The sequence below is a fragment of the Protomyctophum bolini genome, assembly GCF_963924005.1.
Source record: "Protomyctophum bolini genome assembly, chromosome: 16".
Lineage (NCBI taxonomy): Eukaryota > Metazoa > Chordata > Actinopteri > Myctophiformes > Myctophidae > Protomyctophum > Protomyctophum bolini.
This window is the reverse complement of record NC_137877.1, coordinates 33,762,137-33,779,823: the sequence shown is the minus strand read 5'-3', so window position 1 is coordinate 33,779,823 and position 17,687 is coordinate 33,762,137. Positions and strand designations below refer to the sequence as shown.

The following is a 17,687-nucleotide window of genomic DNA, read 5'->3' as shown; positions in this document are numbered from 1 at the left end:
CACTTTGGGAAAATTGTCGCATGTTTGGTTTGGTTTGTTCCACGCTCAACACACACTGTGCTAAGAACAGAATGGGGCCCGGTCCCATAGCAGATTGCAAATCCGGTAAAGAACGGATACGGCATCCATCTGTGTTACTGTGTACGTGCATGTATTATACCGGATAGAGTAGGCGGGTTTGAGGCCGGAACTGAGCACTCAACTGGAAAATGCAAATAGAGCTTTCCACAGGTTCTGCGGAAAGCCGCGTCACGCGAGATTAACACCGTGGGTCCGTGTTTACTGCAGGGAATCCCAGGGATGTACAACTTTTGCCAAATAGGCTATTGTTCTTTTTTGCTAATTGAATGAATGAATGAATGAATCAAAAAATAAACAATTTAGTACAAAGCGCAACACAGCTTTCTACTACTTGGTGTCAAGTCAACCGAGCCGCTAGTGTCAACGTATATGATATTGTGTCAACGGTGTGTGGTGACATCTTCTGGACAAAATGAGTTCTGCTGCAGTAATTAAAGTAATGCTAGTAAACTGTGCATGTGGGTTTATTCATATCCATGTATCTCTCCGCTATACCCATCATTTCACATTATTGATCATGTGAACAAGAATAGTTACCTCTTAATATTAACAGGCTGTCCATGTATATTTTGAGTGGGCATCGGTTCTATTTATAGCCTATTCTGTCAATTTCCTTCCCCATTCTAAATCAGACAGCAAGAGAATTAGCCTACATTATGATTTAAATTACCAGGCAGTGGATTATCCTCCCAACCACACCAGGTTGTCATTCTGACTCACATTGAAACAATCTATACCAGTGGTGTCAAGTCACTAAGTACATGATGTACAATTTTAATGTACGTTTTACTTTCAGTATTTACAATGCAATATCGTTAACCCACAACACCTGAGGAAAATATTGTACTTTACTCCACTACAATTTGAAAACTTTAGCGACTTTGTTACGTGTAGATTTTATTACAAAACAACATAAACCACTCGAAAACCCATGTAATACTGTACTTAAATAGCCAGTCTACAAGTTCAACTCAATTGCAGATCTGCCATTTTCAAATGAAGTACATTTTGATGCAAATACCTTTGTACTTTTACCAAAGTACATTTTGAATGGCAAACGTATCTGAATATTTCTTACTAAAGTAAAAAATGTGAGTACTTCTTCCATCAATTCTGTGCAAATACTGTACCTTTCAGCTTTGTAACGGGAATAGATTAATCTGAAATGTGTTATATACCGGACATCTGGTTTAGAGCATACTGACTTAGTTAAGGTTATTGAGAAACAAGAACATGGCAATACTAGAGATTACTCTGGAGGTACTGGCTGGTTCCACATAGAAAAGGTGAATTTGAAAACGTCAGATGTTCTCTTGAACACAAAAAAAGACAGCTTATTACAACACATTTAGGTTTCCAAGACCCCATAACTAGAACATAACCAGGCTTGGGCGACATCGACTTACGATTTCCAATACCATAAGAAAATATCCCCACCTACTCCCTAGGCGGTTTACACTTGGTCCTCTCCTTTTCCCCCTATTCTTACCAAAACTAGCAGATAAATGACAAGACAGATGTTCAGCCTAGGACACCTCTGCCAAAGTTCCACCAGCCATGAACATCATGAAGTACAACGTGGATCTGTTGCCAGGATGAAGTATTGTGCCGAATATAAGATGACTCTGATTATAAGACGAATCCCATTTTCCAAGACTCATTTGTGGAAAACACACTGAAGACAAAATTTAGTTCCTTAAAAAAAAATCTGTTTATTTTAAAATGTTTCTAATCATTTTAAAATAAAATGATTTCATATCACAATAGCGGTACTATACCATAGTAAAAGTACAGTAACAAAATAAACTGTAGACTCTTCGAATTTATTATACCCGTAACAATCAGGCTATATTTTGGGTTTCCTTGCTTTAACATGTACTGGTAAATAAGGAATCGGGAAAATATTGCCATTTATAACTTTATCTAGCTGCACATCATCTGTTGATCAGGTTCTCCAGTAAGGTATGCCGAATCTATGGAAGTGTTCTTATTTCCCAATATCTATTCATTATGGGGTGAAACACTTAATTCAAACTTTACTTGTTTAATTATACAAAAAAATAAAAAATAAAAACATTCTGGGGGAAATAACTTTAGCAGTCAAACCTTTTCAAAATGGAAAATAGAAGTTCTACAGGATCAAAACACGATGCGCTTGCAGATAAGTATTATTTTTTTGCGACATCAATGTTGGACCAAGTAAAAAAAATGAGTGTCTAATCAGACTTATATTTTAAGTTGGTATAAAAGTCATACTTTTCATGTCAATTTGTTGATGTATAAAAATGAACAGAATTATCAAGCAGACTTCTCAATTGTCCGCTTAATTAAAAGAAAATCTATTAATACAATAACTGATCAAAATAATCAAAAGTTGCAGCCCTAATTCAGTATTCTATGCACCATAAGTATTTAAACCCAGCTAGACTTGTTCAAGTAGACTAATTGCATATGTTATCCATGCTATAATGTCATACATGCTATAATGACTGAATCACCAGCAGCTCAGCTTTTTCCGTTCTTTTTTTAAACACAAATACCAACACATACCTGTAGCCTGGTAACATTTCAGGAAGTTATGAAGCTTTGAAAAAATAGATACCGCCCAAGCCTAGCCCTTCCCTTATATAATTACGTCCAAATAAAGGCTAGTCATGAAAAAGGAGTACTTCAAATACGTAGACATTATTGAACACAGTCCGAAGTTAAAGCGTCCTTTAACCTAGACACAAACTCACATGGTTGCACAGAATGCACACCGTCTCTGTGGACAGAGACAACTATGTCCGTCATAAAATAGTTCACTGGTTTCCTTCATTCTGTCACAGTCGTGTCACCTTCTGAAGGCTCGTCGCACTCTGCGACATCCTCTTCATCATGACTCCTTTCCCCATCCTCCTCCTTTGAGCTATCCTCTTCCTCATCTTCACTGGAGGTCACGGCAGTTGGCAACTTGAGGACGATCTCATCCCCATCGTCATCGTCCATCAACCTCCTCTTTTCCATGACGGATGGGGTGCAGAGCGGTGTGACATCCTGACGGAGGGGGAGAGAGAGGAACATCAACCATGGATTTATTTCCATACGCTACGGGTCGGTTTCAGATAAGGTTCTCAGAAGCTAATTGGGGTCCTAAACATGAGCTGCCAATAACAGAGTTCTTAGAACCTAGAACTTGTACATAAAAAGGTTTTCAAAAATGGCTGTTCGGCTCTTAGATCCATTTTCCCCCACTTTTCTTTTTACATCTTCTGGTTATAATGAAAACGTAAAATTACAGAACTTCATGCTTTTCCATGTTGCACGAAGACCTATGTCCCATATCTGTTACTGATCTAGTGAACTGCACATTAGGAGGAGGATTAACTCTATCCTCCTCCCTTCTCATGAAATAAAACTACAAATGATTGAGCATGAAAAATATAATTTCACCCACTTCTTTACACCTGTAATTCTGTGAAAGAAAAACTAAATGTAATTATTTCTCTCCCATGTCCGTATATATACCGTAGCACAGGTTAACTACATTTATGCTAACAGCTAGCGGCACAGAAATAATTAAATTGCTCAGAACTAAAGCATACCAACTCTATTAACTAAATTAACACAAATCTGAGAACAGCAGGTAGCATAGTTCTGGCAAACATTATTAGAAGTCCATTATTTAGAGATGTGTGTGCAATTGTTAACATGCACAAATTACATGTTTAAATAAAATAGCAAAGTCTCAGGTTTCAGAAGAACCAACATAAACAGATAAATATATGTGAAAAAAGAAATCACACTTGTGTGAAGTAAGGTGCACCCACTGTGGCTGCCACACAATGTCACTCTTCTAAAGCAAACATTAAAAGTCCACAGACTTGGCTGCCACATGACTTTATGAGTGGGGGTCTGTTGATTTTTGAGGGCTTGCTGATTTTTGGGAGCATGAATAAGAGAAACATTAAGTCCATAGACTTGGCTGCCACATGACGTCATGTCTGAAAGCCCATCAAACACAGCATCATCCAGTGGGTTTGTTGGCACATGGGTTTAATCGCCCTGCCAATCAGAGGCAGGCGATAAGCATTATGTACCACATTACTGTCGGCACACTTAACTGACCCCAGATCACCGACACACCTGAGGTCATTTCAGTTGGTGCCAATGGAAAACATCTACCTTCATTCTTCAGGGCTTGTACAACTTTAAAAAGGCAAAATAATGCACTTTCAAGGTGCATAGTAAGAGTATTTTTCTGGCCATTAGAGCCACATTTAAATAATTTCACCTACTCAAGTGCTAGTACAAACCCTGATTCTACAATACAAGGTAAAACAGAATGGATTGTCCTTACATTGCTACACGAAGATGCATTCATCTCATCTGATGACCTCTTCTGTGCAGCCTGGAAGGGAAAAATATGTTAATGTTCACAGAAGATGATGACATCAAAAGTAATTAAACAATGCATGAATGAAAGCCAACACTGCATTAGTGTTGATTGAAGCACTGAAAGAAAAATCAGTAAAGAAGAGATGAAGACATCGACTAAACTCTAAGTCTAAACTAACATTCTAAAACCACAGGTTCTTACATATCCAGGGAAGTCGTATTCGATCCCGTGTGCTGCCAGTCTCTTTCGGAGTTTCCTCTCCTTCTTTAGTAGCTTGTCGGTCATCTTGTCCACCTCCTCCTGTGTGTGTTCCTTGTTGTAGCGTTTCACAGCAGGATTTGAGGGCTTACGAAACTTCCTCATCGAGCCAACAAACAACTTCTCATGAATCTTCTCCGGGGGCATCACATGACCTGAGAACCAGCAGGAGACGAGAGATTTACGTTTAGAGTTAAACTGCAAATAAAAAGCAGGTCAATATTTTGGTGACTGACTGGATTTGTTGGCACATGGGTTTAATCGCCCTGCCAATCAGAGGCAGGCGATAAGCATTACGTACCACATTAATGTCGGCACACTTAACTGACCCCAGATCACAGACACACCTGAGGTCACTTTCAGTTGGTGCCAATGGAAAACATCTACATTCATTCTTAGTTAAATAATACAAGTCAATATTGTAGTGACTGTAACAATGATTGTTAGAAAATTACAAAATCACTCAACTAAATAATCTGAATGATAATAATATTGTAAATAACTCATGCAATACTGTGCTGCTCTAGCAGTTACACACTAGTTTTTAAACCAACCAAACCAAAACCAGATTAGATTTAAGATAATGTGTCCCACGCTGATTTTGATGTGCACCACTAGTACGGAGGGGGTGAACAACTACTCACACAACTACCAAATTTTGTTGGATTTATCCAACGTATGTATCGAATATCCAATTTTGCTGGTGGCCACAAAAACTTTAAAGTTATCAAAAACAAACGCAAGCAGCACATAAAGGGAGAAACACAGATTTGTATTCTCTCTCTATATATATATATATATATATATATATATATATATAAACCCAAAGTAAGTTTCACAGACTGGCCTCCAGTACTATGACACTAGTGCAAATGACATACAAGCTAATAACAGTGTTGAAGGCTTGTGATATGCACGGCAAAGTTGATTTCAAATTCATACATTTGATGTCAAACAGGTATTGTGTTTGATGATGTTGCAATGTTTTCACGAAGGCTCACATTTGATCAGCCTCTCTCCCATCAGGTAGTTGTTCATTGTCTCAGCAACGATCCGGGCCACGTCGTCACATTCATACTCAACGAAGGCATAACCTTTACTGCCACCTGTCTGAAGATGCCAGCAGAGAAACACACATTAGTTAATGCGCACACATCTGCAAATTTCAACTTGAGATTCTGTGCTGAACTTATTTCACATCCAGTCAGTGATGTTTTTGTGGGCACCTGGGTTTAATCACTCTGCCAATCATCAGGCAGGCGATAAGCAAACGTACCACATTACTGTAGGCACACCTTATATGACCCCAGATCATTGATACACCTGGAGACATTTCAGTTGGTGCCAGAGAGAAAGTACAAGCTGCAATACAGGACTAATGTGAATGAATAAAGTGTCCATTTGGCATCACAAAGGTGTACTCTGCAGGCCAAATAGTACCAGTAAGACGGCCGAGGGAGAGAAGCGACCTTTCTCTAATGAGCGAGGTCGCGGGCACTGGCCATATATGGAGCGTGTCGAGTGTACAGGTTTGATGAGGTCAGATCAACATATGGAATGTCAGAACAGGTCAGCTCCATAATCCATATATGGAGATCTAAGGGTGGCAGCGGGGGCAGTGTCTTGAGTGTACAGGGTTTGATAACTTTGGGGCAGAGTTTAAATGGACAGGTATCAGTCAAAAAGGAAGACATCGAAGAGGAAGGATGGATGGGGAAGGATCAACATATGGAATGTCAGAACAGGTTCCGACATACAGGTTTTGATGTCACCAATATACTAATATTGGTGACATCAGGGATCTCCATATATGGGCTATCATCCCTGATGATGTCACGAGACCTGGGCACCATATATGGGGGCTTTTCCCATGTATGGGGATTTTGAGAGATACACTGACTGATTGACTGGCGGGAAAGGGAAATGCACGATTCCATAGTTAACTGTGAACTTCGAGCGCAACAACTTTGTGATGCCACTGATCACATGACCCCAAGTTCTAGACCTCCAGTTCTAGTCTAAACGGGGGGGTGGGGTTATATCCATACAACTCTAAACCTTAGAGTCTAAGGTATATTAATGACATAGTTCAGTGTTCTACATGTGGTAGAATCGCCTCCGATTTCTCTATGGTGGATACGGTTCTGACGGGTCCAGATCCCAATCCTAGTGGACAGACATATAGAGTGACAAGTGTTACCTTTTTACTCCTGGCCAGGCGAAGCCGCGTGACGGTCCCAAACTGTTGGAAGTAGTTCTTGAGTTTTTCCTCGAAGAGTCCCACAGGCAGATGACCCACGTAGATCACCCCTGGATTCATAAAGGCTCCTCCTCCTCTCTAAAACACAAACACACTTACTTGTCTATAATAATACTATTTTTATTTTACATTGCTGTTGGGTAGAAAACTTGCGTTAAAAAAACATTCATTCGTTTAAAAAAAAAAACATCTTAAAATTGCCTGATTTAGACATCGTCCCAACTTAAGACGCTCGCCGATAACATAACGCTCTACAAGCTCACGATGCGACGGCCTGTGAGCTTGTGGATCTGCTATTTTCGTTGAATTCAGTTACAAACCTTGATCGGTCTCTTCTTCACCTCCTGGACTTTCTTCTTGAACTCTTCTTCCTGCTGTGGGTTTAAAGCCAGCAGTTCACCGGCGGACCCCCCTGCTTCCCCTTCAGTCATGTTGTCTTAATAATATATATTATATAATGCTATATAATAACAATATCACGATGAATAACGAGAAGTTTACAGTGGCAAACAACTACGCAACTTATCGTCCATACAACACCACCACCACGCTGGTATCTTCTTCTTCCGGTTTGTCCATGTGTTGAAAAGCCAACGACGAAAATGATGGCTTTATGTTTAACTGTAGGCAATGCCTCCTCCTCAACAGCGCCCTCTGCAGCAACGGAGATCTAATGACATTTCATTGATTGATTGCTTGAACATTGTAATAACAGTTTGTAGAATGGGCAGTTGTGTAAAGTAACTAAGTACATTTAGTACTGTACTGAAATACAGTTTTGAGGTATTTGTACTTTACTTGAGTATTTCCAATTTCCAATAGCCTACTTTTATTTGACTTCTACTCCACTTCATCGAAGAGACAACATTTGTACTACAATTATTTGAAAACTTTAGTTACTAGTTACTTTGGAGATTAAATGTTCAATTAGAATTAACCGCTTCAACCCTATATACGTTTTTGGCCATTTGAAAATAGCAGATCTACAAGCTCACAATGCGTTGTGGTGTGACCATAGAGCTTGTAGATTGGCTATCTTTTTGGCTACATTTTGAACTTATGAAATGGGACATTCTGCAATATGAGGATAATTTTACTTTTAGTACTTTAAGTACATTTTGATGCAGATACTTTTGTACTTTTACTTGAGTACATTTTGAATGCGGGACTTCTACTACTTTGTTGCAGTATTTATACTTTTACTTAACTAAAACATTTGATGCATGGTCATCAGGCTGGCCTTAGACATTGATTTACCTACTTGTGGATTCTACCAGTGAAAGGTACCTTATGCCAGGGAGGTTCTCAAACCTTTTCATGTAAAGGACCCCCATTGTCCCCAAATTAATATTTATTTGACCCCCATCTGAAAAGATTAAAAAAAAGGAAAAATAGCAGATGTACAAACTCATAGATGAATGACCGTATAGATCTGCTACTTTTTAATAGTCAACATGCACATAGATAAAGTGGTTTAAATGATTGTGATCGTGCATTAAAGGCTCATTCATAGTCTGGATTTTCGGTGGTGAGGTGACCACCGGAGCTGAAATAACGCTGAGCGGTGGTGAGTAAAAACAGAGAGAAGGGCTGGGGCGGTGGTTTGCTCTTCCCCCGCGGCTCGTGACGTCATGTTGTAGTTCGGTGGTCACCTCACCACCGAAAATCCATACTATGAATAACGCTTAACACATTTTGGGGACCCCCCCCCCCCCCCCCTCCGCACCCTCACCGAGGATCCCTGGGAGTCCCCAGACCCCACTTTGAGAACCCAATGCCTCCTTATGCTATGTGGACAACTCAGTCAAACCTGGCGCACGCTGATACTCATGCACCTTAATTAATATACAACGTGCATATTTTTATAATAACAATAGTGATATCTCAAATTTAAATAGGATTTGTTTACCCAAAGTACCCAAAGACTCTTTATATATATATGGGTGGCGAAAACAACGTAACTAACGTCCATATCATATCATAGTATATCTGCTGCTATGCTCACGACTCAAGCACCTTATATGTTTAACCTCTTTAATAATCAGTGAAAAGTATTAATACGAGTATGTGATCTAATCTAAGCAGCAGCGGTCGTAGAAAGTCAGATAAGGTTGAACGTTCCTAGAGTGCACTTTTTATATATATTATAATATATATATATAATATATATTACAATATTTTTGCAAGGGAAAAGCTCCCTTTGTTCTGCGTGTGCGTGTGCGTGTGTGTGTGCATGCTATACTGTAGTTGGAGATAGACACGGACACAACACTTCTTGACCACGTGTGACCTTTTATTGCGTTGGTTCACATGCCAAAAGAAGATACTGCCACACATCTATGAGCAAAGAGGACTACAAGTTAGTAAAAAGGGATTTCTTTTCCTTTCCAAAGATTAATCAAATATTCTTTACAAACAAATAGGCAATGCAACTGTCAAAAAAAAAAGAAAGACATACACGAGGAACAGGGCATGCTTTGAGATATCACGGTTACATGTTTTAATGCATTAAGCAATTCAGAGATTCTTTGAAGGCTTCCTTGAATACAGGTTGTCGCAGCATTGGATTATGGGAGGCAAAGGGGTGGCTGGGGGTCACAAAGGGGTCAAAGCTGCCTTCTCTCTTTAGAGTTTGTCATTTGATCATACCCCCAAAACCAACACTGCGTGTACATGCGTGTGTGTGTGTGTGTGTGTGTGTGTGTGTGTGTGTGTGTGTGTGTGTGTGTTAGCAGGCAGGGTGGGGATGGGGTAGAGGTTGCATAGACAAATGATTTCAGATACTGTAGATTAAAAAGTTGCAAATAAAACATGAAGGTCACATCGTTCCCAGAGCAATATAAGCACAATTTACTTGTTACAATCGTACAACATTTGAGAATTTACATTTACAGATAAGGCACAGGAAATCATACAATGGCAGCTATTAAAATAAACAGTGAGAGAGTGTGAGAGAAAGTGTGATACACCTACAGTAAGGCATCATTTAAGGCTTACTCACTTTTTTGTACATCAAAGTCTTTGTTCTTCAATTTAAATTATGGTAAAACTGCCTGGAGGAGATTCTGTTTGAATCAACTAAGATAATTCTGTGATAGATGAAGTGTTAATCTCTTTAATGTTTGTCTTTGGTTTAAGCGTATGCGCAAAAGATTTGAAAACAGTTGACTTTTCTTCCCTAAGATACTTGCATGAACGCATTTCAATGTGGGCACTTTTTCATGGTATTGTTTTTCCTTTGGCGGTCAAATGGGTTAACGATTTAAAATCACATTTATCCTAGCTACTGTGATTTCACTAGACAAAGTCAAATAACTAGAAAACAACTGATCTGCGTATTATGTACATTATCCAACATCAAATAGGGCTTTATGTACAATGGTTTTCGCCCATAGTTATTTGTCTCTCTCTGAATTTGTAAACATGTTCCAAGTATTTCATATTCTTGTGGGTTTAAGTTCACTATGGTCAAATAAAATCAAGGCAAAAGATTTTTTCACAGCTATGTCAAGGATGCTTGTTTTCATTGATGAGAGCGGTTTCTTTTATTCTCTGGGCTTCAACAATACTTTGTGCTGATGGTGCGTGATCTTTATCGCCCGGACGCCTGTTTGTACAGCACGAAAAGAGAGGATTTGGCCTGAGGTCGCTACTATGGTTCATTCTCTGATAGGGCAAACTGAGCACTGCTCTCTTCAAAAGACAAGTGATATCACAGTACACAGTTCTGCTTATAGGCCAGTGGTTTTCAAACTTTTTGTGCCATAGGCACACCAATGGGCAAGTCAAAATCGCAAGGCACATATCTGTATTCCTAGTGAAAAATGAATCTAAAAGCTCACAACATGGATGCACACAACGGGTTGTGAGCTTGTAGATCCGCTATTTCAGCTAATAATCATTTAAATTATTCTCGCCTATAACGTCATGGACAAAATAGGAATGCCAGGTTGAAAGGGTATAGAAATTGCCTCTGAATGGATAAATGAGCGTGCACAAAGTACTGAAGTAGTAAATTAACAACATAATACATAACCTTTTCTATAGTTATAGCCTATATATTGCAATAATAATGTGTCCTCACAAAATCCCATGGCATACCTGAACTTGTCTCACTGCCACACCAGTGTGCCTCTGCACACCGTTTGGGAACCACTGTTTATAGGCTACAAAACATAAGCAGTCTAAAATAAGAGATGTAGAATTACATTGAAAAAGAGACATTCAACATGTGGTCTGTTTTTTTATTTTTCTTCACTACTCAGCTTTAGCTGTACTACCCTGTATAATGTATATAAACATAAAAGGAGAGAAATGCTCTAAAACCGATGCAGTTCTCCCTTTGCTCGAAAGAATCCTGTGTAAATCGATGCATAGATGAGGTGATATGAGGGTGTAAAAAGGCCTTGCACAGAGTTTGAGCCTCTGGATGTGCAAAAGGTATGCTCTTCTCAACCTGAAAATGGACTTCACTTCATGTCAAAGAGCTGTGTACCTGTATCTGTCCTGGCATTTGGTTGTATGATTTGCCTGTGCGAGAGCCCCTCTCACCCGCGCCATTTGCAGCAAAAGGCTTGCATTTTCAGTAATGCTTAATTTATATTCCGTCGCTCGACGGTGTCGCTCCCTAAAAACATCAGATCTACAATCCTGTACATGTGTTATTTTTGGGCAACTCCATCCTATTCGACAAAGTATAAATCAGGCTTAAGCCGTTGCCTGAATGGGAATGAAAGTCAGTGCCTAACTACAGTGAGATTACTGATTTGCAGACACACAAGAATAATATAACTCTCTTCCCCCTATACCTATTTGAACCCCATGTAAAAATTTGTAATTATCCATTGTAAATGGTTAAAACTCTTTCAATAGAAAAAGATGTTTCTAAAAATGGAACATGGATTTTCATCAAGTAAAAACATTTCCCCTCTGCATATTTATGCTTTCCACATTTTTCTTTTTTTATATATAAGAACACGCTTAATAAAAAAATCTATTCCTCCTCTCTTTAACTGCTACTTTTTATGATATTCACTTTTCTCACAAACACGCATAGATCGTTTGTCGTTTGCAAAATTATCGCCCATGTGTCAATAGTATACGCTATTTGAATCTATCCCTGTGGGTTTTCATTTTGTCATTTTCCCTTGCTTTTTTGACCCGCCTATAGTCAAGAGTACGTTTGTCTTCAGTTATGTGTATGTGTGCGTGCGTGCGTGCGTGTGTGCGTGCGTGCGTGCGTGTGCGCGCGCGAGTGTGCTCTCGTATGTTTGACATTTGGTGCATGGGTGTGCATGTGTACATGCGCTCTCTCACAGGTTCATACGGTGAGATCGTCTGACCTGGCCCTGCTGCTGGCTTTGCTCAACCGGCTCAGCGGTCTCGTGTCTTCTATCGTATCCGTCGCCTCCATCCCTGCCTCCGTGGGAGGCCCCCCCTCCCCGTTCACCACCTCCTCTACCTCAGCATCCTCCTCAGCCACCTCCTCCTCCTCCTCCTCCTCCTCCTCCTCCACCACCTCCTCCGCCCTCTCCGCCTGCACCTCCACCACTGCTGACTGCTGCACTACCTCCTCCTCCACCTCCTCCTCCACCTCCTCCTCCACCTCCTCCTCCTCCTGCTCCTGCTCATCCTCATCTGCCTCCGCCTCGTGTAGTGTCACACTGCCACCCGTTATCACGCTGCCACATATCTCGGTGGTTTGGGCGTAGGAGGGCAGAGTCTCATCATACACCTTAGAGATGTTCCCCATGGGCAGCACCTCCTCTACTTTCTCCTCCAGGCAATGGAAAGGCGGGGACAGTCTACCGGCCTCCATGCCCACCTCGGCCAGGGGGTAGAGGTGCGTGACGGGTGGAGCTTTCTCCTCCTCCAGCAGCCTGTAACCTTTAGCCCGCTGCAGGGAGGGCATGGACAACGGGTGCAGGCTCTTTCCTTGGAGCGGCAGCGGGGCCGTGCCCTCGCCTTGTGCCGGCGCCGGGGCCGGCTTGCGGAAGACAAAGCGAATCTTCTTCAGGCCCAGGTGGCTGATCTCCACGAAGTTGAGGAACAGCGAGACGCAGGCCACGGCGAGCATGAAGATGATGAAGACGGTCTTCTCGGTGGGGCGAGATACGAAGCAGTCCACCGTGTTGGGGCATGGCCAGCGGCTGCACTTGTACAGCGGCAGGATGCGGAACCCGTACAAGAAGTACTGCCCCACCACGAAGCCCACCTCGAACAGCGTCTTGAAGATGATGTGGCAGATGTACGTCCTCAACAGCGTGCCCTCCAGGCGGAACTTCTTGCTGCCCTTGGTGCTGGTCTCCTTGGTGGTGCGGACGCTCCCCTGGTCGGGCGCCAGGGGAAGGCGCTCCTCGCTCAGCTCCTGCTGGCGGCTGAGCTCCGCCTCCTCGCGCTCCTTGCGCTTCTCCTCCATGTGGACGTGGTGAACGGCGTGGCCCACGTACACCAGTGACGGCGTGGATACGAAGATGATCTGCAGCACCCACAGGCGGATGTGGGAGATGGGGAAGGCCTCGTCGTAGCACACATTCTCACATCCGGGCTGCTGGGTGTTGCAGACGTAGTCAGACTGCTCATCGCCCCACACAAACTCCGCCGCAGTGCCCAGGATGAGGATTCGGAAGATGAAGAGCACCGTGAGCCACACCCGGCCGATCACCGTCGAGTGCTCATTCACTTCCTCTAAAATATTACCCAGAAAGCTCCAGTCACCCATGATCGGTCCGTAGCACTGCAGAATGAAGGGTGGGGTAGGGAGGGATAGGGAGGGTGCGGTAGGCAGGGCAGACAGAGGGAGGGGAAAACAGAGCAGGGGAAAAAAAGTAAGGAATGTAGAACCGAAAAAGTAAAACTCGTGTACATTTCCATCCTTAACTTTATTTGTATGCTACAAATGTGTATTTTTTTCGACAACCCGTTGCACTGCAATTTTCCAACATTTTAAAAGTTAAACTTAAAAGCCAGCCATGTCCATTCTCGTTACACGTGGACGAAAGCACATTCTCGACATAATCTGCCAACAAGTTTGCAAAAAGCATATTAATGCAGCCCGATGTTATTTTACTATAACACTACATGTACTCACATTCTTTAAACAGCAAAGTTTCACATTAACAGAGGCTTGTTTGGGAAAATAAAAGTCCTCACTCAAGCCATCTAAAACCACTGTCTCACCAGCCACGAAATGCTACACGATGCCACCTGAATAAGAAGCCTCTAATCAGAAATCAAAAATTAAAAAGTTAAGTCCCTTCATCTGTAAGGTTAAACGTTATCAAATGGGCAACTTGCCACAGCTGCGGTTCCGGCGAAGTTGAGTCCTGTCCCGTTCTCTTGGCACCCGGCAGGGAAAAGTGAACTTTTTTCTGCCCTCTTTCCCACCTAAAGCCCTGTCCTTGTCGCCCCACTGAGCAGATGTGAATGAATCGGCTCTGATGGTTGGTTTTTAGTTTGCTGCAATATTTAAGCTTGGAGCCAGACAGCCTTTATTTGCCGGGCGACGCGTGGTGACGCAGGAGACAATAGGATCAACAGAGGCAGAGCAGGGATGTATGGGAGCAGGCCTGAGGCTCCCACACCAACATGGACGCTGTAGAGTCAGGGCACAGGGTACACACCAACACAGCATGCGACTTCCACACACGCAATCATACACATGTACACACATACAGTACTGTAGGAAAAACAACGGCAGCAGCTGACCGACTGCTGGCCACTGCTCTGTACCAACCTTTAGTGCACAGGGGCTCCATGTCATACTGTCAGCTCGCACACATACAGTATGAAGGTCTGTCAGAGATGTAAACTCTGGTGTTTGGTGCACAGTAGAATCATTTAACCATGAGTGTAAACACACAGACTCAAAGTACAATTATTATTAATTATTAGTATTAGTATTTTACTGTGTACAATCTTATTATAGGCACACCGTAAAACCATCTGTGTAAATTCAACTCAGAGAAAATAAAAAAGGATGAAAGTGGAACCTTATGGGTCCACTTTTATGGCTTCATTGGTGTCTGTTTTTACACTCTCTGAGTTCAATTAGCATTGAGGATTTGACTGTGTAGAGTAGACATTCATAGTATAGCTGACAGTGGAGGCAGTTCTGAACCACTTAATCCCAGGGGTTAAGGGTCTCCCAGGGTCGCCCAGGGTATACTTGGTCCCCTCCCTTTTCCCCTAGTCTACACCAAATCTCTTTTCCAAAAATAGCTCACAATGTGTTGTTGTGAGCTTGTAGATCTGCCTGTTTGCCTAACTTTTGCCGATTGTTCACTTATGATGACAAACTCGGAATAGGAATGCTAGGTTTCATGTGATTAATTAGCGTAGCAATTGCATTTTGTACAAAGTGACATCTTTCTGTCTGCTTTGTCCTTATTGTGATGTTTATCAATCTATTAAGTCAAGTTTCACATTTACATATCTTACAGATTGTATGCACTAAATAATGCAGAAATAACCACCTTCAGAAATATAAATAACTAGAAAAAGTGCCCTTCTGGGCACAGGTCTCCACCAGGAGGATATGAGTGTGTTTGGCAAAATGTTTAGGAGTAATATAAACATGTTTTTTGCAACACTGTTCTTCATTTTGTTGAGGAAATGCAGAGCCAGATCACTCATAGCATCTCTGAGGATAGAATTCTGGATGAGCAGGATATGTGCAGCATTTTGTACGGGCTACTCCTGAAAACTTTGGAAGGCAATCTTAGCCAATCAGTGTAGAATCTGAGAAATCCAACAGGCTCGTCTTGATCACATGACGATACAGAGATCATGTGTACGGATTCGCGTGAGATTTGGATTAAATCTGTGCGACTAACATAAACAATGTATTTTGCAGAAATCTGCCTCGTGGTGGCGCTATAACCGGCAGATGTGGAGGGATGTAGGGAAAATGTTTTCCCATGGCCTCTAGGGAGTGTGCATACATAAGTTGTATACAGATCGATGCATTTATAAGTAAAAACAGGAATTGCCCTGTTATAGCGCCACCGTGAGGCTGATTTGGAAAAAATGAGTGGCATGTCGTCCTCATGCCTAGTGGAAATGTGCGTGCATAATTTCACGGAAATTGCACACTGTGTTTGTGATTTGTGGCATTTTGTTCGAAACGGACGAATCATGTGAACTTTGGAAGCCAATCTTAGCCAATCAGGATGGAATATGGGAAATGGTGCAGATCAGTGTTGATCACATGACTATGGAGATAGTGTATACCAAATTGTGTGATGTATGGATAAAATGTGTACGAGTTATCTACAGAAATGTGTTTTGCCTAAATCGGCCTCATGGTGGCGTTATAACAGGCCGTTGAGGAATATTTGGGGCAGAGGTTCCTCGTTGGCATCCAGGGAGTGTGTGTGCAAAGTTTGGCATGGATTGGGCCAACGGTGTTGGAGATTAGCTGATAACGGACAGACCGAAGGACGGATGGACGGATGGACGGACGGACGCACACACGGACGGAGTGCAAAACATACTCTCTCCCCATGCCTTCGGCCTGGTGGAGACAATTATGGCATTCATTGTTAACGGGATACATGTCAAATGCATCTTCATTTAAATTTAGTGTGGAAACCCTTTTCACTGTTTTTCATTAAATGGACAATGGTGTTGTCAATATAAACTGAGAGTGTCTGTACAGCCAACAAGGTCTATGATGAATGTGTGTGCGTGAGTTCGTGTATCATCATATGTGTGTCACCATAGCTGGAATGTGAAGAATTTCAGCTACTGAGTGAAAGGACAAACAGGGATAACTCTAATAGGGAAGCCAGTCTCACTTTATAGGCACATGGAAGAGTAACGTTGTGCCATAAATCTTTTGATCTCTGTATCGAGAGAAAGGCTAATGGCAAATATATAGGATATTACAACAGTGGTTATCAAAGTGGATCTTTTCTGGACCCCAGAGGTTGTTGAGGGGTGTCCAGGGCGTCCCCAGCAAAATTAATTAATATAGCATCAAAATCAAAATAACGGTATATAGGCTATTTGAAAAGAACTGTTCTACAAGCTCACAACGTGCCATGACGCAGTGTAAAATAACTGTTCTACAAGCTCACAACGCGCCATGATGCAGTGTAAAATAACTGTTCTACAAGCTCACAACGCGCCATAATGCAGTGTAAAATAACTGTTCTACAAGCTCACAACGCGCCATAATGCAGTGTAAAATAACTGTTCTACAAGCTCACAACACGCCATGATGCAGTGTAAAATAACTGTTCTACAAGCTCACAACGCGCCATAATGCAGTGTAAAATAACTGTTCTACAAGCTCACAATGCGCCATAATGCAGTGTAAAATAACTGTTCTACAAGCTCACAATGCGCCATAATGCAGTGTAAAATAACTGTTCTACAAGCTCACAACGCGCCATAATGCAGTGTAAAATAACTGTTCTACAAGCTCACAATGCGCCATAATGCAGTGTAAAATAACTGTTCTACAAGCTCACAAAGCGCCATGATGCAGTGTAAAATAACTGTTCTACAAGCTCACAACGCGCCATAATGCAGTGTAAAATAACTGTTCTACAAGCTCACAATTGCGCCATGATGCAGTGTAAAATAACTGTTCTACAAGCTCACAACGCGCCATGATGCAGTGTAAAATAACTGTTCTACAAGCTCACAATGCGATAATTGAATAAAAGAAACCCTCCTGCTGATTTCTTTCATTAAAAAAACATA

The 17,687-nt window shown here is 41.7% G+C and overlaps 2 protein-coding genes across 2 annotated transcripts; both read right to left on the bottom strand.

Moving 5' to 3' along the window:
- Positions 1–1,342: 1,342 nt before the first annotated feature.
- On the bottom strand, positions 1,343–7,539 carry nifk (nucleolar protein interacting with the FHA domain of MKI67). Its single transcript, XM_080785342.1, has 6 exons — positions 7,298–7,539; positions 6,918–7,055; positions 5,719–5,827; positions 4,661–4,872; positions 4,421–4,471; positions 1,343–3,117 (listed from the first exon to the last, which is right to left on the bottom strand). The coding sequence occupies exons 1-6, from the start codon at positions 7,406–7,408 to the stop codon at positions 2,896–2,898; spliced, it is 843 nt and encodes a 280-aa protein (XP_080641468.1). The 5' UTR covers positions 7,409–7,539; the 3' UTR covers positions 1,343–2,895.
- Positions 7,540–12,297: 4,758 nt separating this feature from the next.
- LOC308330569 (gap junction alpha-8 protein-like) lies at positions 12,298–13,707 on the bottom strand (the record flags this gene model as incomplete). The annotated part of the gene is made up of 2 exons (XM_080785493.1): positions 12,583–13,707; positions 12,298–12,471 (listed from the first exon to the last, which is right to left on the bottom strand). Exons 1-2 carry the CDS (start codon positions 13,696–13,698, stop codon positions 12,298–12,300), a joined length of 1,290 nt encoding a protein of 429 aa, XP_080641619.1. The 5' UTR covers positions 13,699–13,707.
- Positions 13,708–17,687: the final 3,980 nt, after the last annotated feature.